At 39.0% G+C, this 22,198-nt stretch overlaps 1 protein-coding gene across 4 annotated transcripts in view; it reads left to right on the forward strand.

Moving 5' to 3' along the window:
• Window positions 1-22,198, forward strand: part of ANXA6 (annexin A6) — a 58,583-nt gene that overhangs the window by 30,708 nt on the left and 5,677 nt on the right. For 2 of the 4 annotated variants that reach the window (XM_070739043.1, XM_070739044.1), the window contains exons 12-23: window positions 376-498; window positions 1,349-1,407; window positions 3,257-3,335; window positions 4,516-4,597; window positions 6,849-6,943; window positions 8,559-8,672; window positions 8,992-9,082; window positions 12,902-12,981; window positions 14,121-14,174; window positions 18,015-18,032; window positions 20,104-20,197; window positions 21,190-21,285. In XM_070739043.1, the coding sequence (XP_070595144.1) occupies window positions 376-498; window positions 1,349-1,407; window positions 3,257-3,335; window positions 4,516-4,597; window positions 6,849-6,943; window positions 8,559-8,672; window positions 8,992-9,082; window positions 12,902-12,981; window positions 14,121-14,174; window positions 18,015-18,032; window positions 20,104-20,197; window positions 21,190-21,285 (985 nt within the window). The remainder of the gene's footprint in view (window positions 1-375; window positions 499-1,348; window positions 1,408-3,256; window positions 3,336-4,515; window positions 4,598-6,848; window positions 6,944-8,558; window positions 8,673-8,991; window positions 9,083-12,901; window positions 12,982-14,120; window positions 14,175-18,014; window positions 18,033-20,103; window positions 20,198-21,189; window positions 21,286-22,198) is intronic. The other 2 variants (XM_070739045.1, XM_070739046.1) reach the window with 1 other exon arrangement.

Here is a 22,198-nt window from a genome sequence, read left to right on the forward strand (position 1 = left end):
TTTCAGTTGGGCTAATAGTTTATGAACATTATTCGAAATGCTATATTCCAGCAGTATTTTTTCTAGGATGCCCTATACATTTTTCCATGGCTGAAAAAAGTCAGACTCCTAAATTTATGAGCCAGAGATAGCATGTGTTATTCATATGATATCTGACATTTTGAAAAATAATGAATTCAACTGATAGACAAACTATTATACAAGTCATACTTAGGAAGAAGAAAAAGCCTTTGAAATTTTTTTGTGATGCATGTAACGATTGGGTATAGCCTCTCATTGGATTCTAGCATCTTCTATAAATACCTGTATTCATTAAAACTTTTGAACATCCCATGTCCCTTTGCGATTTTTATGACCTTAAATTATTCATTCTAGGGTTTAGGGACAAGGGATAACACGCTGATTCGCATCATGGTGTCACGGAGTGAGATTGATATGTTGGATATTCGGGAAATATTCCGGACTAAGTATGAAAAATCTTTGCATCATATGATTGAGGTAAATACTGTGTATTTGCACTGCAGAGATGTGTGTGAAATTTATCATAGTGTTTTGTTTGCATTTATAATGCACTGAATATTAATAAGAAGGGATCTAGTGTTCCTGAAGGTGTCTGGTATCTTATTCTTTGTGTTATGCTTGGAAAAGATCATGAGCACAAAATGATTCAGGCAGCCTTTGAGAGAGAGATGATTGGGTTAAACTTTCTTTTGTGAATGCTTAGGTTAGCTTTTGTGGCAAGCCATTTCACAGATTAGCAGAATTGCAGGGCACCTTTTAGGTGGGACTGGTGGTCTATGGGAAAATTATGGTGGTCCATGGAGAAATCTTGGCCCGTGGGAAGGTAGGGGAGAGAGAGAGTGGAAGGAAGGAAGGAAGGAAGGAATAGAAAGAAAGAGAGAGAGAAAGAAAGAAAGAAAGAAAGATTTACTACCACAATTGAGCCCAAACTTTTTGGTTGCTAAGCAAGAAGATTAAATGAGTTTCACCAAATTTTACAAGTTGGCAATGCCCACCCGGTCACCCGACCTCCAGGCCATGCCCACAGAACTGGTAGGGAAAGTTTTTAGATTTCACCACTGATCTGCAGGACTTAAAATTATGAATTAGGGTCCGTGGGATTTAAAATTATGAATTTGGTGGTTCACGGGATTTAAAATTATGACCTTAGGGATCCCTGAGGTCCAAAAGGTTGGGGACCCCTAACTTTCTAGTCCAACACCCACCCTCCTCTAGTCAAGCAGGATTTATTTAAAGCTCATTTAGGTAATATAACTTTCATCTTAAGGATGATTTGCACTTTGGTTATAATTGTGAAGCGCTGAGTTTTCCTCTCTCTCTTTTACAGAGTGACACATCAGGTGATTACAAAAAAGCACTACTGAAACTGTGTGGGGGAGATGATGAGTAAGTTCAATTCTGAAGCATGGTTTCTTGTGGGGGAGGAATGCTTTTTAAATTGCCCTCAGTTGCTGAAACTGTTTTTGGGCCTGTACCTCTAATAATACTATTTCCCAAGTAGAATATGAATGCTTTTTTCTTGAATGGCTTTCCCCAAAATTTCAGTAGTTTTTCTATAATGTGAGATTTTTAACCTGAGGATAGTCAGTTGAACTATCCTTGGACAGCAGGCCCTTCACCTCAGTTTTTGTTGACTGGCTGAATATGTGTTTGTCTGCTTGGAAGGACTTCAAGCCTTTTAAAATACTATGGGAGAAATCTGTGACTTTACTAAGAGTTGACCCAGTGTTGATGGCACCTAATCAACTTTATTTATTATTTATCTATCTATCTATCTATCTATCTATCTATCTATCTATCTATCTATCTATCTATCTATCTATCTATCTATCTATCTATTTATTGGATTTGTATGCCGCCCCTCTCCGGAGACTCGGGGCGGCTAACAGCAATAATAAGACAGCATATAAGACATTATATTATAATGTGTTTTTAATCATAATTCCTCAGCCACAAAATGCAGTAGGAGCATATTGCTATGTGTTTTGAAATGCTCTGATCAGGAAACAACTGATTATTATCCTTTTCCATGATGAAGCCTCCATAATCTAAGCAGTTTCAGCCTCCCCTCTCTTTCTCTATATTTCTATATCAGAATTTGATCCTATATGCGGGTTTATACTGCTACTGCCCTAATTCACTAGTTGAACCTGTGAGGTTTTATATGTTATATGTACACTTTGGATCAGCGTTCACTAACCCATTGCATTTCAGATACATTCAGTGTTAACTCTCGCCACAGCTGTGATTGCTACAAATGTTAAGTAATGTAGTTGGGACACCTAGAAAGAAGAAGAATGGATGGGAGGATGGCTTGGGCAAATTGCATATGTCAATATTAGTGCTGATGACCAATGATTTACTAAGCATGAGGACTACCAGTGTATCTTTTACGTAGTATGGAAATCAACGCAGAGAAGAGTGGAATAACAGCAATACTAGTACATTTCATTTTAAAGAGATCGTAGAATCACTTGCATTATCCTATTCATGTACTATTTTGCAATTCTCAAATGACATTGAAATAAAATATTAAATTGAAAAAGTAGCCTTCCAGGCTGCATTTAATATCAAGGGTACCTTCATTCATTTTCTTCCCATCTTTTCATTCAAAGCCGAAAACTTTTATTTAAAAGCAAGATTGGGCCTAACTAAGATTTTAGAGTTGGGCTAGCATAGGCTTTTAATAATTTCCCTATGACCCTACTATGGATTAAGAAGCACCGCAGTTGCCTTTTGCATAGAGATAAAGGGGAAAAAAGACCCTCACCTTTTTCTTAGAAAATATGGCGAACACATCAACTAGCCTGCTTTCTACCATGCCTCTTAATAAAAAATATAAATATAATAAATATAATATAAAAATGTTATTACAGAAGAGATAGATAGAATAGATAGATACCCTGGTTCCCCCCCAAATAAGACATCACCTGATAATAAGCCCAATAGGGCTTTTGAGTGCATGGCAATAAGGCCAAGCACTTATTTCAGCTTGCAAAAAAATATAAGACAGGGTTTTATTTTTGGGGGGAAAAGATAGATGGATGGATGGATGGATGGATGGATGGATGGATGGATGGATGGATAGATAGATAGATAGATAAGATGTTGTTTAGGGACTTAGGTAGGAGAGGAAGGATGGGACAGCTAATTTGCACAGAATCTGCATCTTCACATTTTACTGTGTCTCTGCATTTGTCATCCACTTTGTATCTTTCCATCCCTCCCCTTCCAGTGCTGCAGGTGAGTTCTTCCCTGAAGCTGCGCAGGTGGCCTATCAGATGTGGGAACTTAGTGCAGTGACCAAAGTGGAGGTTAGAAGCCAGCCTTCCCTTCCCCTACCTATGGCTTGCTGGCTCAAAACTACAACTGCTTCACTCTATCCCCTGCTAATGCTCTGGACCTCTTGGATATCTTGCCTACTCAACAGTTCTCCCTTTCTAACATTTTCTAAAAATGCCACTTTAACTAATATGCATTCATAGTTAGAAGAATTATTTTCCCTTCCTTGGTTTTCTGCATCATTATGAATTAACATTTGAAGATGTTGCTTATTCCCTAGTATAATAGGATATTTGATGATAAAACTAAAAAACAGTCCAGTGGAAGTGCTTTGTTGTAAGTGCCCTTACACGCTCAGCAGAATCACTGCAGCTTCATAAATGCATCTGCAATATGGATCCTTGGAGCTATGTTAAGAAAACAACCCATAGCTTCTGTTACAAAATCAGATTAGCAATAGATGGGGTTTCTTCCTTTGCTCGTTTCCGCGTGAGCTATTCCACTTACTAAGCTTTTTACTAATTATTTTTAAAGGGTGAATTCACAAATGCCCCATATTAGTGGATTAATTTACCAAGTAAAACCTGCTTCTTTCTCAGATTGTTCTTCCATTATGACTTGTTACTGCCTAATACAAGGAAATGGACAGTGCTTAGATAACTGTATGCAATCATTGGAACAGGCTCTGTGAATTCATCCTAGGCTTTTTGCATGTAAAACGGTTGGAGAATCAGTCCTAAAGAAATCACATCTTTTTGAATTAATATCTAGAAGTTGTAATCCTAAACAGGCATGGACAATTTAAAATATTTAAACAATGTTATATCTGTCTATATTACAAATACGTGTTTGACTCTGGGGAATCCAGAGCATGATACCAGGGTCTTTCGAGACTGAAGGATGCCAATGCATATTTGACTGACTGACTGACTAACTAACTAACTAACTAACTAACTAACTAACTAACTAACTAACTAACTAGCCAACTAACTAAATACCATTGAAAGATGCCCTCCACATGCTGACTGGGAGATGCATGAGCATGGAATTTGTTTCATTATATTTTCTTTGTTTTAAATAAAATAGCAATTATTAGGAGATGGATGGGGGTGCCTTATCTGGACTCTCTTCTGCTTGACCCTATTTCTGCATCTCCCCCCTTTTAAAATACATACTTTTAATTTAAACTACTGTACTTTTACTTTTATGCAGCTGAAAGGAACCATTCTTCCAGCTGCAAATTTCAATGCTGATGGTGATGCAAAAGTGCTCAGGAAAGCTATGAAGGGTTTTGGTAAGTAAACCTGTACAATGTGCTGATTGATGTAGAGCAAGAAAAATCACTTTTCTTTTTATCCAGTGATAAAGTAATAACATCTGTAGACTTTCTAGATAGGAAGCATGATTGCTTGGCCAGATTTCTTTCTTGGGCTTAGCTGAATGCTTTTAAAATGTAGGTAATTTTATAGATCCATTCCTCATCTCCAGTCACATTCTAGGAATCATCTAACCTACACCTCAACCTTGTTATGTAGAATTCTGCTGCTAGGTTTTGTTCTGTGAAGAGTCTGCATGTTATGATTTAAATCTCGGGTTAAGTCTTGGTGGTCCGTGGCCACTGTCCTTAGCCATAAGGTATTTAAAGGGGGTCTGTGGTAAAGAAAAGGTTGAGAACTATCGCTCTAAAACATTTCTTGGCTACCAGTGGCTTATGGTTCTCCCTTAGGCCATTTGCTTCATGTAGCTGGTTGGAGAGTTTGAGTAAATCCTAATCAGCCATGAAAGAGAAGACAATGCAATGCCAACAATGTAACAGTGCTGAATTTGCTGCACATCACAACTGCCTATGTATTTTAGGGAAGACAATATACAATTGCAAAGTATGTTGCTATGTCTGTTATGCCATTTAATTAAGTTTGACTCAAGGCTGTGTAACTGTATAATGCAAAAAGGAATATTGTTTTAAAATTAAATAAACAAAATAAAAAAACCACCTGACAAATGTTGGAAGAAGGCAGTTGCATTGTTACTCTTGGAGGCCTGCTTACTAAATTTATGAAAAGTATATTTTGAGGTGTTAGTCGTACTCTTGAATTCATGGGAAAAGAAGTGTATTTCAGAACAAACCAGGTTGCTCTTCTGATTTGGTGATTCTGGAAAGAGAAGGAGGTTTCTAGTGATGGGTCACCCTCTGCAAGTCATCCAGGCAACAAATGCTCCATAAAAACCGTAGCAATGCAGAGGCCTTGCATCTTGTTAGATACGGACAGTGACCAAAGGATACGCTACTGCTTCCTCTAAGGCCCAGCAGATGGCACTGTTGTATCAACAGCTAATTGTAGTTGGGAAAAATGCTCAGGGTACAGATTTTGTTATATATTTGATAACACATTGTTCTCTCAAGCCATTGCCTAGGTTTGATACTCGGTCAGTAGCTGTTGCCATCCTATTTAAGTTCAATGTAACAGGAAGCAAATGAAGACTATATTCAGAGTGATGTCTAGAAACAGCTGAATGATTTTGTTTCTATTTGCTATGCTTTTATATTGCTCAGTAAGAGTCATTCTCTGGGCATTCATTCAGAATACCATAAACTATATTGCATTTGTGCATTGATTTATTTAGGAGACTTGTTCACTTCCTGAAACTTAACAGACAGATCTTAAAAAATAAACAAATAAAGCTATATTTTTATTCATTAAATTAATAAAATTCAAATCCAGCCTCCTAAATTTGATAGTAAAACCAATGAACTAAGATTTGTTTGATATGGCCCTGTTGTATATGATTAACTCTCCAAAGCCTTCTGGAAAAGCCACATTTTACCTCCGAGAAGGTTATCCTTCTTGGGAAGTTGGGTGGATTGTGGGAGGAATCATTGCTTTGGGAGGGTGGAAAGTTATTCCCAAGGAGAGAGCTGTTGCAAACAACACTGACAGTCACACTCCTTCCTGCCCTATAACAACTGTAATCAGTAAGGTGTGGGCTTGCAAAGTCCTTGGCACGTTAGAGATCATGGCTTGCATTGAATAGCATGAGCAGGATTGTATTAATGGTAATAGTTAATATGCAGTCATATCTCAAGCTGGTTAAGTGTGTTTCTTTTTGCCAGTCCTAAATCTATTTTTAAGACAAGAATGAGGTTACAGTCTATAGGGCCATGCGATAACCATCTGAGCACATTGCAGTAAATCATACCCTGCAGGAATAATTCAGGAATTTTCCTCCCAGAAACCAGAAGCAAGGTGCTATGGGTATTGAACAAATATGCTTATCCACTGATTTGATTTTTCTTCTGTCCATTGTATAGGGCTGAAACAAACTTTAAGGATGGTGAGTTTGTAAGGGGGTCAGAAAATAATAGGATTAAAAAAATAATAATCTTGGAGGCAGTGAACTGAATGATTGATCTTAACAAAGAGCGAATGTCCTCTCTCTCAACCCAGTGGTGTATAATTTCCTTTTTTGTTCTTTCTTGCGATTACTTACTTCCCTGACTAAGTGGGGGGGAAATGGTTAAATGTGTTCTGTCTACTGGGTTCCAGGCACAGATGAAGATGCCATCATTGAGGTTGTCACACAGAGGAATAATGACCAGAGGCAAGAGATCATAAAAGCATACAAGTCTCATTATGGCCGGGTAATTAGTACAATCTCTTCTTTTGTATCTCATTCCCTTTCCCCAACATTCGGTTGAATTACTTATTACAGTAGCTCTTGTGCAGTAACTCTTATAGATTGCGTACTTTAAGTTTGGTGTTACTTTTAAAAGTAAAGAATTAAGATCATTCTTTCACTGGTTGCCTTCCCCCAATTAGATGCCTTTTAATATTAACCATTTCAATTGCTAGTTCAAATCTCTCTCTGTGTGTGCATAGCTGAGCACATACTAAGATTTGTAGATTTCAGGATGCTGGTATAAATATATAAAGTATGGTCCATGTGCCAATATTCCTTTTTTTAAAAAAAAGAAAATCTAGCTACACAGGAGAGAGCAAAGAGGAGCATGATTATAGTACTCAGGAAATTACTCCCCCATTATCTTTCTGAAGCTTTCGTTTGTTTTGTGTCAGAATTTGCAGGCATGAGGCATTCAGGATGGAAAAATATATTAAAAGTAATTCTTCCTCCTTGTTAGATATCATGGTCGAATCTGTTACTCAAATCGTCATCAATGTCTATTGGTCTTTTTTTTTAAAAAGGTCATCTTTTAACATCTTGCTCAGATGTGTCTAAATACCTAACCTTCAATTTTAGGCAGGAGATGAAAAGTTTTAGGCAGGAGATGAAAATTTTAGGCAGGAGATGAAAAGTTTTACAGTTTTAGGCAGGAGATGAAAAGGATGAGTTGAGTTATGTATCTTCCTTGTGTCTGGCAAACTGACCTATAAATATAAAAGAGCACTGAAGGATACAGCATGTAACTATTAGGCACTTGTATTTTTAATTACGGATTACTTTTAATGTATATAGATTTTGACTCTGGAGAAAAACCTCTTATCAAAGCAATAATTATTAAGCTCTTATTATTAAGTTCTATCTGCATGTGGAGGCAACTACAGCTAGAGTCTGTTCTTAAGTCAAAGCATATCTTCTCCATTTGCTGCCATTCTTCCTTCCTGCTCTAATCATAGGGTGTTAAAGTTCCAGAATATTGCATTCATTAATACAAATTTAATGTGCCTGAGGCAGCCCCATAGAAGTAGATGGACTTTCATTTCATAAAGCCTCACTGTTGACTATGCTTGCTAGGACTGATGTGCTCAAACATTTAAGTCAGATCCTTTCTTCCAAGCATCGTATTCCTGACTGGCATCAGTTTTGGGGAGTTTCTTCTTCTTTTACATAAAATTTTATTAGAATTTTGAATACAGGGAAGGAAGGAAGGAAGGAAGAAAGGAGGAAGGAAGGAAGGAAGGAAGGAAAATGCAGCGATCAAAGAAAAAGTTTTAAAGAAAAGGCTTCTAGTTTTCTTTTATTGCAGTCATAGTTAGTTTAGTTAGTTTTCTTTATTGTCATTGCACATCATAAAATAAAATTATAAGTATAAATATAAGTTAACATCTTACTCTGTGATTATAGCATTATTTACATTTTCTCTATAATGTGTTATATTTATTCTAATTCTCAAAACCATATATCATTTTTACTGTTTCCTGTAAAAAGTCAATAATGGGTTTCCAGTCATTGTTAAATGCCCTATATTTCTTTGGAGTTTCCAGTTTGTTTTCCTTCATGAGTGTTTCCTGTGTTAGGACCTTATGGCAGACCTGAAATCTGAAATATCTGGACCTTTGGCGAAGGCTATTCTTGGATTGATGATGCCACCAGCCTTCTATGATGCAAAGCAACTGAAGAAAGCCATGGCGGTAGATCAGATTTCTTTTTAATATACTATTTGAAGAACAGGAAGAATAAATTTAACCCATATGAACAACAGAAGGAAAACTCCTTCTTTTGCCTTTATCTCAAAGAGTAATTAAACCCTTGAGAGAATAAGGGATTTCCTTCTTGCTAAAGATTTCCAGCTCAGGCTGATATGTAGGTTCAATATTGAGCCAACCATTTTTTTTTAAAGCTGAAATATCAGGACATTGATGCACTAGGCATTCCCTATAAATGTAAGAACTTATCTGACCTGAAATATAAACAATCACTAAACAATCAAATATCTTTACATCACTCCAGGGGGCTGGAACTGATGAGAGTGCTCTCATTGAAATTTTGGCCACACGGAATAACCAAGAGATTCAAGCAATTAATGCAGCCTATAACGAAGGTAAAGAATTTATTCAATAATTCTGAATAGAATAAAATAGTATAGAATTTTTTAAATGGCCAAGTGTGATTCGACACACAAGGAATTTATCTTGGTGCATATGCTCTCAGTGTATGTAAAAGAAAAGATACAAAACTTAATGATGGTCCAGGTACAAATAAGCAATCAAATCTTTTATGAACCAGTCAATATAAATTGCAAGGATATAAGCAACAAAGTTACAGTTGTACAATCATTTGTGGGAGGAGATGGGTGACGGGAACAATGAGAAAATTAATAGTAGGGCAGACTTAGTAAATAGCTTGACAGTTTTTGAGATAATTATTTGTTTAGCAGAGTGATGGCGTTCAGGAAAAAACTGTGCTGGTGTTCCAGCTGTTCTGGTGTGCAGTGCTCTAGCGTTGTTTTAAGGGTAGAAGTTGAAACAGTTTGTGTCCAGGATGTGAGGGGTCTGTAAATATATTCACAGCCCTCTTTTTGTCTCATGGAGTATACAGGTCCTCAATGGAAGGCAGGTTGGTAGAAGTTCTGATAATGTCTGTCCATCATGTTCGAAAAGGACCTTGACATCTAACACACTGTTTGTAACACACTGTGGACTGTCCACGATGTATCCATAGGTGGCTGGTAAGGCCTATAATATTCTGCCACATGTTGGGAAGACCTATGCGGGCACCGTTGTTGTAGCATTTGCAGCTCTGACTTTGCAGAGTGTTCGCTTCTCTTCTGCTATGATTGTTCTTCTGTCTTCAGATGTTTGGCATCTTGATGAATCAGCATGTGCCAGGTTGACCGATGTTGTTTTCCCAGGAGGTGGTGTCGATATCGAGGGACTTAAAACCCTGCTGTTCAGTTAGGGTCGTATGTGACCCGAAGCCAAGTTTGAGTCCCTGTAAAATATTTTCCCTGCATATCTGAAACTTGAAATTTCATGACTTTTCATCATTTCAGGGGTTCTCTCTATGAGAATTTTTTTTGGGGGGTGGGGGGTTTCTTTCTTGCTGAAAAACAAAAAGTCACACTTATTCTGTTCCCGGGTCACCCTGACCCGGACCAAAAACTCTTCATTTGAAGTGCTTATGTTTGGTCAATTTGAATACTTTTTTCACTTGGAACATTTCTGCACACAATGATATGAAAATTGAAATGAAAAAAGTAATTCTTATTGGTTTATTTTGCTGATAGAATGCGTGCCCCCCCCCCCCCCCCGTTTTTGTGAAATATTTTTCAATTTATGGATATTTTTATTTTGATCAAATAGCCCCTCCCCCCATGTTTTCTGAATTTCGTGTAAAATTTATATTTTTTTAGGCTACAAATCTCTAAGGAATTTCCCCCAAAAAGTTTTGATATACTAAATTGAACAATCCTGAGCATGAGAAAAATAGAAATGAACTGAAAAAAATGATTCTTATTTGTTTATTTTTGTCACAAAAGCCCCCCCCCCCCTCGGCCTTGATATAATTGAACATGGGGGGGTGGGAGAGACTTTTATATGCAAAATAAACAAGTATGCATCAATTTTTCCAGTTCAATTTTCATATCATTATGTTCAGAAATGTTCAAACTTGTTTCCAAGTAAAAAAAGCTTTCAAAAAGACCAAATATAAATACCTAAAATGATCAATTTGCGGTCCGGGTCAAATAGACCCGGAACATAAGATTAGGGAGGTTTTTTGGACAGCATAGCAGGGTTTTTAAAGGAGGCTTCCTTTGTCCCCCATGCGATCGCTTTCCTTTACACAGCTCACCATATAGGAGCTGTTTAGGGATGTGATGGTCTGGAATCCTAGAAACATGGTCTGCCCAGCATGTCTGGAACAAACTTCCAGCAGACGTGGTTGGTAAATCCACAGTAACTGAATTTAAACATGCCTGGGATAAACATATATCCATCCTAAGATAAAATACCGGAAATAGTATAAGGGCAGACTAGATGGACCATGAGGTCTTTTTCTGCTGTCAGTCTTCTATGTTTCTATGTTTCTATGTCTGAGCTTTCATCAGCAGGGTAGGTCTGCTACGGAGACAGGTCGTGTGGAAGTGGTCAATTGCCTAGCATGTCTCCTGTATACAGTCCAAGTCTCACCGACATACAACAGGATAGTTAGCACTGCTGCTCAGTAGACTTTGAGCTTTGTAGCAAGGCTTATTCTACGATGGTCCCACATGTTGGTCAATAATCTGCCAAATGCAGAGCTTGCCTTGACAATTCTGCACTTGACCTCAATGTAAATTGTCACTGCACGGGAAAGGGTGCTGCCAAGATATGTAAATTGGTCCACTGCTAGCAGATTTTATCCCTTCACTGTTATGGTGGGCTCTTGATATTTGGCTTTCGGAGCTGGCTGATGCATCACTTTGGTCTTTATGTTGATAAGGAGACCAAAGTTGTCGCATGCTGCTGCAAAATTGTTTTTTGTGCAGTTCTAATTATCCTCTGAAGTCTGTGTCTGTCTTGCTGGGTTGCAGAAGCAATCCAGATGGTTATAGAGGTGCAGATGACAGACTCAATAATTCTTCTGTTGAAATATATCAGCAGCTCCTTGGTCAGTTTGAGCTTCCTGAGTTGGCATAGAAAGAACATTCTTTCTTGTGCTTTTTGATGATATTTTTGATGTTCGGTGTCCATTTTAGATCTTGTGATATGGTAGAACCTAGAAATTTGAAGGTCTTTACTGTTGATACTGTGTTGTCTAGTATTGTAAGAGATGGAAGTATGGGTGAGCTTCTCCTAAAATGTACCACCATTTTTACAGTTTTGAGTGAGTTCAGTTCCAAATTGTTCTGGTCATACCATAAGGTTAGTTTTTCAACCTCCCATCTGTATGCAGATTCATCATTAAGGGACAAATGGATGTAGGAGACTAAGAATCAGAAAAGTATTTATCAGTTGCTGTATAAAATACTTACGTTTTGCCAGTACATATTTTATTTATTGCTTCTTTAGTCATTGGCATTTTCTATAGGGTTCCCAATCTAACTGGATGGCAAATCACTGCTATATTGGCAAAAAAAAGCAAGTCCTTATAAACAGCAGGAGTTGAGCCTGACTCAAATGAAATAGTCACCTCTCATATTGGTCTGTTTATTGCATCAGATCAAGGTTAGCAGCTACTGATCTTTAAGGGTAGAAGCTACTCAGAATATTCCCATGGGCTTCATAACTGAGCCAGGGTGGCGCAGCAGGTAGAGTGCTGTACTGCAGGCCACTGAAGCTGACTTGTAGATCTGAAGGTCAGCGGTTCAAATCTCATCACCGGCTCAAGGTTGACTCAGCCTTCCATCCCTCCAAGGTGGGTAAAATGAGGACCCGGAGTGTGGGGGCAATAGCCTAGCTCTGTTAAAAAAGTGCTATTGCTAACATGTTGTAAGCTGCCCTGAGTCTATGGAGAAGGGCGGCATAAAAATCGAATGAATGAATGAATGAATGAATGAATAAACAAACAAACAAACAAACAAACAATAAATAAATAAATAAATAAATAAATAAATAACATGTGAATATCCTATACACATAAAGAGAACTGGAGTCAGTACTTGGATGGATGTTTTATAATGTTAAGTCTGTTATAGTATTAAGCTGATCTTAAAGAATTAAGCAGGGCCAGGCATACAATAGGTAATTTTTGAAGAGGGAGCGCACTGGAAAATCGCAGGGCTACAGGCTAGACGGAAAGTCAAAAAATACCTTCTGGCAATCCAAATTGCATTTTTTTTTTTAAAGAAAACAACATGGGTGTATCTTTTTAATTACCAGGAATTGCATTGGGATCCAGAGTGTCTCTGAATACGTTCTTCTGCTTTTGTGTTTTCCAGCCTATCACACATCTTTGGAGGACGCCCTGAGTTCTGACACTTCAGGACATTTCAAAAGGATCCTAATCTCTCTGGCACTGGTAAGATCTTTCCCATCACAATCTTAAAGCTCTTTTAGTTAAAGATAAATGTTTTCTGTCTGATGCTGAATACCCAATGATCCAATTCCATTGTTTAAACCACCTTTAAAAGTTGCCATTCTTTTTATTTATTGATTTTGATTCATCAAGGATCTTTTGCATTTGATAGCGGTGCATTCAGTAATTTTTGCATGCAGGGGTAATAATGCTGCCGAGCTGTAGTGGGCACAGGTTCAAATGACAATTTCTGCCTCCGTTTCATATAGTCACCACCAGTAAGCGAGCAGGCTGCACAGGACTTGAAAGCTGCTTCAAACGGTCCTGTTTTTCTTTATTGTGCAACAGCAGATAAAAACTGAAACTGCTCATAACATGGATACAGTTCTGATAGCATTAATTTGGTGGCTGTAATTTGTTTATCCACAATTAAGAATGATAGAAATCTCATTTTGAAGTACAGTGGTACCTCTACTTAAGAACGCTTCTACTTAAGAACTTTTCTAGATAAGAACCAGGTGTTCAAGATTTTTTTGCCTCTATTTAAGAACCATTTTCTACTTTAGAACCCAAGCCTGGAAAATTTTTCCAAGAAATTTGAGAGCAGCACGAAGACCTGGCCAGTTTCCTGCCATTCCACCTTTAATTCCAGCCAACTCGGGTTTTCCTGGACTGCCAGAGTACCCTTTTGGTGGTGCTTAAGGAGGCTTTGGCAGCCCAGAGCGAATGGAGTGTTTTCCTTTTTCTGGGCGCTGCCTCAGAGTCCCTCTTTTTTTTTTAAGCCTTAAAGTTTTGCATTTTTTTTATTCTTCTCACCTTACCTTCTTCCTTCAGCAGTGACTGTCCTCCTCTTCTTCCTCCTCCTCCCACCCAAATTCCGAGCTTTTATTTTTTTTCTTAATGGATTTGCACGCATTATTTGCTTTTACATTGATTCCTATGGGAAAAATTGCTTCTACTTAAGAATGTTTCTATTTAAGAACCTGATCACGGAACAAATTAAGTTCTTAAGTAGAGCTGCCAAGAAAGCTAGTGAATTGTTTAAAGATGTTAATTTCTGGCCCATTCCCAGGGCCTATTTTTTGGCCCATTCCCAGCCTACTTTTTACATCTTATTAATAGTTTGCAATGTCTATCTGCAGGGTAACCGCAATGAAGGAGGAGAAGATTTTGCAAAGGCTAAGGCTGATGCTCAGGTAAGTAAATCCATATGTGCATCAGTAGTGGGTTCTAAATGTCATCACTACTATTTCTTGCACACACAACGCTTCTGCGCATGCACAGAAGTGTCCCGGGCAGATGGACTGAACCTCCTGTTGCTGCCGCTTCACTGAACCGGGAGCAATCCACCGCTGATGTGCATGGTTCTGCTGTGCCTGTTGCCTTTCTTCCATGATGTAGATTTGGAGATTCTAGAGTTGATAATAGGTTAATGTTGGGTTGCATGAGTTATGCTTTGCCATAAAAGATACCTCCAGAGTAGACAGAGGAGTAGAGACCATGTGAAAAAGCTCCATTGTAATTCTTGCACTGAGCTCATACTGTATATATACTAGTAGAAACAGATGATTTATTTAGGCTTTGTTAAGTAAGCTGCAATTGTGTGAGCCCAGATGCACTTTGCAGGTAATTCATGCACGTCAAATTTTAATGTGGGTTTTAATTGAAGTTTTTTATTTCCAAAAAAGTAATAACCATAACTCAATTTTTTTGCATTTTTTTGCAATTTTTTGAATACTCATATTAAACATAATATTAAAATTGGTTAAATAATCCATTTTTAATATATTTATGTATAAGTCACCAATTCTTAAATGGAATCCAGAGGATAGAAGAGGACAGGAAGGCATGGAGGAATATTGTCCATGGGTCCCGATGGGTCGGACACGACATCGCCCACTAACAACAACAAAAACTGGATAATGTGAAGTGATGCAGTTAGGGCTGTTACCATGAGAGGGAGTTCTAATGTTTCTGCAGGCTATTGCCTGATTTTGAAAGCAATGCTTGTGGCTACTGCATCTCAATAAGCAGGAAAAAAGAGTTGCAGAGGCTGGTAGCCCACTTGTGAACTTTTTAGCCAGATCATAGGGAACCTAACACTTTCTGTATTTATTCAATGCTTGAAACAAGCTGGGGATGCAGAATTGCTTCCGATCAACAGACTGCATTGTCCTTGGTGTGCTATAATTTTAGCATGGATGGCATGGATGGTTGGCCTTCTCCGGGTCCCATCGACCAAACAATGTTGTTTGGTGGGCCCCAGGGGAAGAGCTTTCTCTGTGGCAACCCCGGCCCTCTGGAATCAACTCCCCCTGGAGATTAGAATTGCCCCCACCCTCCTTGTCTTTCGTAAATTACTCAAGACCCATCTATACCGCCAGGCATGGGGGAGTTGAGACACCTTTCCCCCAGGCTTTTTTATATTTATGTTTGGGTATGTATATGTTGTTTGCTTTTTTAAATATGCGCTTTTTAATATTAGATTTGTTTTAGCTGGAAAATTGTTTTTATTGTTGTGAGCCGCCCCGAGTCTTCGGAGAGGAGCGGCATACAAATCTAATAAATAACTAAAAAAATAAATAAATATTTGCATGCTGAAGCTGGAAATATTTTTCTCAGGCCTTTTTTCTTCACCTACAAATTTAAACTTTTTTTTTTTTGCACAAGTTAATTTCTGTTACCTTCCACATTTCTTTGCCCAAATAATTTTTTTTGCTGATCTCTTCAATTAGCTCATTGTTCCTTTTTCTTTGCTGTGCTTTCCTTTCCTATTGAAAGTTGTGGGGGACAAAGAATAGCCTTTTTTCAGATATTCAGGAAAACGTTGACAGTTTCCTTCCTGTAAACACATTCCTCATACAGAGACATATGGCAATAGCACTTAGACTTATATACCACTTCATGGCACTGTTTCCTGTAGGCTGCGCGCGTGAGTGTGCGCGCACCCCAAAATACCGCCCCGCGCGCCCTTTTCCAAGGGCGCGCAGTCCCCATCCCCCTGCGAACGGCGTGGGCGGGCGTGGGCAGTAGAAGGGAGCCGCGGCCGCCCCTGCCTCTCCATGGTGCCTTCGGCCCTCTCGCACTCCTGGCCTCTTGGCCGTGCCCCCCGCCCACCCGCCGTTCGCCCACCTGCCCACCGTTCGCCTGGCCGCTCACTCGCCGCTTGCCCGTTCGCCCGCTCGCCGCCCGCTCCACCTCTCTTTCTCCTCTGCTGCAAGAGAGGCGGGACAGGTGTTCTCCGGAGGCTGGTGGGTGCACGGGCCGGCGCGCGCTCTTCCCATCTCCCTGCCTGCGCGCCCGTCCGGAACAGAGCGAAGGGTTTTCTTATTTTGAATGTTCCGGGCGAGCGGGCTGGCAGAGAAAGTGAGAAAGAGAATGAGAGAGAAAGAGGGGGGAGAGCAAGAGATAGCAAGAGAGAGAGAAAGAGTGAGAGAAAGAAAACAAGAGAGGGAAAGTGAGAAAAAGAGAGAGAGCAAGAGGGGGAGACATAGAGAGAGAGAGAAGGAAAGAAAGAAAGAGATGAGAGAGGGAGGAAGAGAGTGTGAGAGAGGAAGAAAGCAAGATAGAGAAAGAGCGAGAGAAAGAAAGAAAGAGATGAGAGAGGAAGGAAGAGAGTGAGAGAGAGGAAGAAAGCAAGATAGAGAAAGAGAGAAAGAAAGAAAGAAAGATGAGAAAGGAAGGAAGAGAGTGAGAGAGAGGAAGAAAGAGAGAGAGAGAAGAGTGGAAGGAAGAGAGAGAGAAATGATAGAAAAAAGGGGAGAAAAAAAGAGAAATGAGAAAATGATTGAGGCGGAGAATGACAGGAAAGAGATAGAAACAGAGAGAGAAGTGACTCTTGATTTAAAAGCACTTAAATAATAACAGAGAAAGAAATCCAGCCCTCACCTGTTTTTATTAATAGTTTTGCTGGTTGTTTTAGTTTTAATAGTAATGGATTTTGGTTTTTTTTAATTATTAATTTCTTTTAATAAAAAAAAAAGAAAAGATTATTTATTTATTTATTTATTTATTTATACTTCTATGCCGCCCAGTCCCAAAGGGACTGTCGCTCAGACACTATACTTTTCCACCCACGCCGAAAAAAAATTAGAGGGAACATTGCTTCACGGTGCTTCGCATCACTCCCTAAGTGGTTTACAGAGTAAGCACAGTGTCCCCGACAGTCTTATCTTTTCTTTCTGTTACAAATTAAGGGAATCTTACGGTTCTGTGATGAATGCTGGGGCTCTAAGAATAAAGGAAGTTTTATGGTACAAATTTGAAGTTTAAACAAAGCCATAAAGGCAGCTTTGCTATGCTGCTATTTGAGAATATGGGACCTCTTTAATGAAACAAAAATGGTGAAGTTCAGAAAATGTATTTTTTTTTAAACTATTGTTTCAGAAAAACCACCTCCTAATAACATATAGTAAAAATGGATAGCTATGCATGTTGCATGTGCACATTATGTCATATATGCTGCAGCTTTTTAATCTTCCTCCCCCCACTTGGAAGTATTCCTGAAGTTGTCTCTGGAGCAGGGAGGAATATCAGCAGACTGCTAGCAGTTTCCTAAAATACTGGAAAGAGGCTCTTGTGTTGTAGTATCCTTTAAAATAAATACATGTAATAAAAAAACATTAGTACAAACGTCACTTTGGGGTGTCTCAGGCAACCTCTCTTTATAGAGTTCGGCTTATTTCTGTTTCCAAGCTACATTCAAGGTCTCTTCTTTCCCTCTGCTTTTACATTAATTGGAAAGATGGCATAACTTTTCAAAATTGAGAATTTCCACTCATTGTCAAAAAAGATGTGTGCATGATTAGCCCCTTCAATATTGAGGAACTGCATCTGATCAGTATATCTGAATTAAAAATGACAATGGGACTCCCTTTGCTCCCATAATTAAGCAGGCGACATTGGCGACAATGTCATCTTGAGATCTTAGAATGCCCCAATTTATCTATGAAATCCCTGGAGTGACCTGTGCCGCACCATCTCTGACCTTGTTCCTTCCCTTTACCTCCCTCATCTCTCTCTCTTTCTGTTGTCAGGTGATTGCTGAAACCTTGGTGAGTGCCTGCCCTTTATTTTTCCTTGACATGTTCCGAATGTCTATGAGTAATATTTTCCCAAATACATTGCCTAAAAATTCTTGAAAACAGCTTTACTACATTTGCAAATGCAGGTTGGGGAAAGATGATCTACAAATACATTTGCTTTTCTTACATCAGGTTTTAGGGGATGATAGAATTAGTTCATTAAGTCAGCAGTGAAAACCATTTTTTTTACTACTGGTTCTGTGAGTGTGGCTTAGTGGGTATAGTATGGCTTAGTGGGCATGGCTTGGTGGACATGGCAGGGGAAGGATACTGCAAAATCTCCATTCCTACCCCACTCTGGGGCCAGCCAGACGTAATATTTGCCAGTTCTCCAAATTACTCAAAATTTCCACTACCAGTTCTCCAGAACCTGTTGGATTTCACCCCTGCATTAAGTGTAAAGGGTGAAGGTAGAGATGAATTAAGTGAAGGCTCTGTGGTTCTCATCACAAAGAAAGCTTTTGGTCAACAAGTTGCAGAATACATCAAGGTTGACAAAATAGCAACCAAAGGTACGCATATTCTATAATTTTATTGTGTCTCCTTGGGAATACCAAGAGGACAGAAAGAAAGAGAAAGAGAGAGTATGATTTCAGCTGTGCCTGTCTTAATCTGATCTTTAAGTGTTTTTTTTTCTACCTTATCTGGGGTCCCTTAACTAGAAAACCAAAGATTTCAGAAACTTTTTGAATGGAAAGCATGTGGCCTGTTTAGAATGACAAAAGATATGCATTACCAATCTGACTGCTGATGCTGTGCCCCTCTGGACTCACACAATGATATTTTCCAAATCAATAGTAATTTGCTTCCCTAATTTCAGATATTCTGGTGTATTGCCTGGAAGTTTGTGCCTTCCCACCCTGAGATGACTGAAAAAATATGTGTGGATAAAATTACAAACAGTCCTCACTTAATGACTGCAATTGGGACTGGCAACATGATTGCTAAATGAAATGTCACAAGACTGGGCTAGACTTGTGATGTCAGTTCTGCTGACGTCATTAAGGAGATCACTCACAGTTGTTTTAAGCATGACATTACATGATTGCAACTTGCATCTGCCACTTCTTCATTGACTTTGCTGATCAGAAGTGACTGTGAAGCTTGCAAATGGTGATCAGATGATCATGGGACTCTGCAACAATTACAACAATTATAACCCGGATTGTGGGGGCAATATGCTGGCTCTGTTAAAAAGTGCTATTGCTAACATGTTGTAAGCCGCCCTGAGTCTAAGGAGAAGGGCGGCATAAAAATTGAATAAAGACAAATTTTTTGGTGTCTTATGCCATCATAAGTTTAAATGGTTGCTAAGCTATCTTTAGAGGAGGACTGCCTGTATTATCCATTGTTGGCTTGTTTAGACTTCATTTCTGAACTGTGCAGCTGGAGGAGTGGACAAAAAAGAGTGCTATCTTGAACTTAACTGCAGAGCAGCAAAAGAGCAACCAGGAACAGTTTGGAACCAGGAATAGCCTGCTAACTATCACATAAAGAGAATTAAAGTTATTAGGAATACAATTTGTACCGATCCACTGAATGTGCTGTTTATTTCTCTGTGTGTAAGAATACCATAGGAAAATGGATTCTTGCCATATTATGGAACTCTGTCCCACCATGCACAAAAGTAAATTCAAAACGTATCTTGTCTTACTTTATTTTATTTTATTTTTTGCTAGGTAGAAAAGCAATTGGATACTCACTTGGGATTTGGGAGAGATCAGACTCCATAAGAAAAATGCACATATTTTCTTTAAAAATTACATTTGACTATCTCTGTAATGGTCTTTTGACATGGAAATTTTATGGTCCATTACTAGATCTACCTGAATGACAGTATGTTATTTACTTACTGATAAAGAATAGTAGTAGTGAAGAATAAAATTCTATCAAACTAAATAAATTGGACAGATAGATTTATAGCATCTTAACAATATTATGGCTAGATTAGATTATTGAAGAAACAGACTTTTGACATTCACTAGATCCCATTCTTTGTTGTTCTCCTCCTCCATCCTTTCATTCTTCATTGATTTTGCAGAAATTGTCTGATGTTTCTGGTGATGATTCGACATCCCTTGAGACCCGCTTCCTGAGCATCTTGTGCACCCAGAGCTATCCCCAACTCAGGAGAGGTAGGACTGCAACAGCGATGTGTTGTAATGATTATATCTTACAGCTCAAAGCAATGTACATCATGTTTCTGCCTCCTATTTCCCCCCACCAAAAGCAAGTACACCTTGGACTGGCCTAGCCAGTTTTGAGGCCTAAATAGAGCAGTAGAATTCAGAGCACCTGTAACCACCTTCCAAACTGACTTTCCAAAATGTATGGTTTGTGTGCCATGTTTATAATTATGAATAAGCACAAAGTAACTGATGTTTTCAGGCTATGCAGTCGCCTGAAACAGTTGTTTGGGTAGAGCTGTCAGAACTAAACAACCCAACATGTCAGCAGAGAGTTCATTTCCTTTATCTTACGTTGTTGGCATCTAATGACCATCTAAATTTTTGCAGCCCAGATCTGGTAGCCCTGTGTTTTGGGAAAGTATCGGGGCATCACCTAAGGCTGTGATGGTGAACCTATGGCATCCATGCCAGAGGTGGCAAGCAGAGCCCTCTCCATGGGCACGCGCACCATCACCAGCTGCTCTTCTGGGTTCTGTCACACGCATGTGCGCTGGCCAGCTTGTCTTCATACAAAGATCAGCTGGAAAGCATGCATATGCACAATAGAACCCAGAAGAGCAGCTGGCTGCCATGCAGATGTGTACCACCAGCTGCTCATTACAGAGCACATGCACGGGCACACACGGACTCCAGTTTTGGCACTCAGTAGCCATTACTGACCTAAGGGACTGGAAGGAAAGGGGTTGGTACAATCAACTTGCTCCAAGAAAGGGGGGGGGGATTTCCTTTGCTGGAGAAAGCCACCATTTTTGGACATAATAATTCAAAGGCAGGAAGTGCATTTAATCAGCTAAGGCCCTTCCCTGTCGATGTTAATAGTTTGTTCTGCAAGCTTCCATGGTATCCCCTAATTGTTACCAGCCTTGAAGTTCAGAATAATCCTTTAAGTCAATCTTGTATTGGATAAATTTCTTACATTCTGCCTGTGATCCTTGTAGTCTTCCAGGAGTTCGTTAAGATGACAAATCATGATGTGGCCCATGCCATCAACAAACGAATGTCCGGAGATGTCCGGGATGCCTTTTTAGCTATTGGTGAGAGTTGTTTTGTATGAGTACAGTATAGGGAAATGTATTATTATTATTATTATTATTATTATTATTATTATTATTATTATTATTATTATTATTTGCATATGCAATGCAGACTTTACTAAAACCTCTCAGTGTGAAGTGGGTCTTGCAATGTTTTGACAATTGAGCAATTTTATGTAATTTGCATAGATGAAGCAAGTTTGGCCTAAGCTTCTTGTAAGAATGTGGAGAGTATTCTTTCATAAAAATGTGGCTATATTGCAAAATTGGATTGAATGCATGTGCAGTATTGTATGCAGCTGTGGAAAAAATTGCCTTGGGAAAAAAAAACAGATGGATGCACTGATTATTAGAGATTTCCTATAGACGAGCTATCAAAAGGCAACACTTTTCTTATTGTTTATTTTCAGCTTTTTCTGTACCATCCCAAAGCTAGAAAGCTGACTATTTTTGAAAGTAACATTGATCCTACACATAATGTCAAGTGTCCTTCTTAGCTGGAGCATTTCATGTTGCCTAGTGTGACTTGGGCCAGGAAAAGTTCTTTCTGGCTCAGATTAAGCTTCTATGTATGAAACCTCAGTCTAACTGAACACTCCTTTAGTCATCTTGTTTTCAGCCATTCGTGATGGACTCTTTTAGCCAATACTCTTTAGCCTGTTTAAGCTTATTGGCTGGCCTTAGTATGATCAAGTATACTTGGGCACTACGTTGCTCTCCTGTCAACCTCTTCTCTTCATGAAGGCTTACAAGAACCAGTTGCCTTGCTTGTAATGCCCTCACTGGACTGGAATGGGCCTTTTTTCCCCTTGGTGTCTTCTGTGTCCTTTGGCACCCAGGTACTGACGAAGAGTGGAGAGAGAAGCCACATCTGCCTGTGCCCCAAAAAACTTCCTCATTCATGCATACTTGC

This window comes from Erythrolamprus reginae, chromosome 2, assembly GCF_031021105.1.
Source record: "Erythrolamprus reginae isolate rEryReg1 chromosome 2, rEryReg1.hap1, whole genome shotgun sequence".
Lineage (NCBI taxonomy): Eukaryota > Metazoa > Chordata > Lepidosauria > Squamata > Dipsadidae > Erythrolamprus > Erythrolamprus reginae.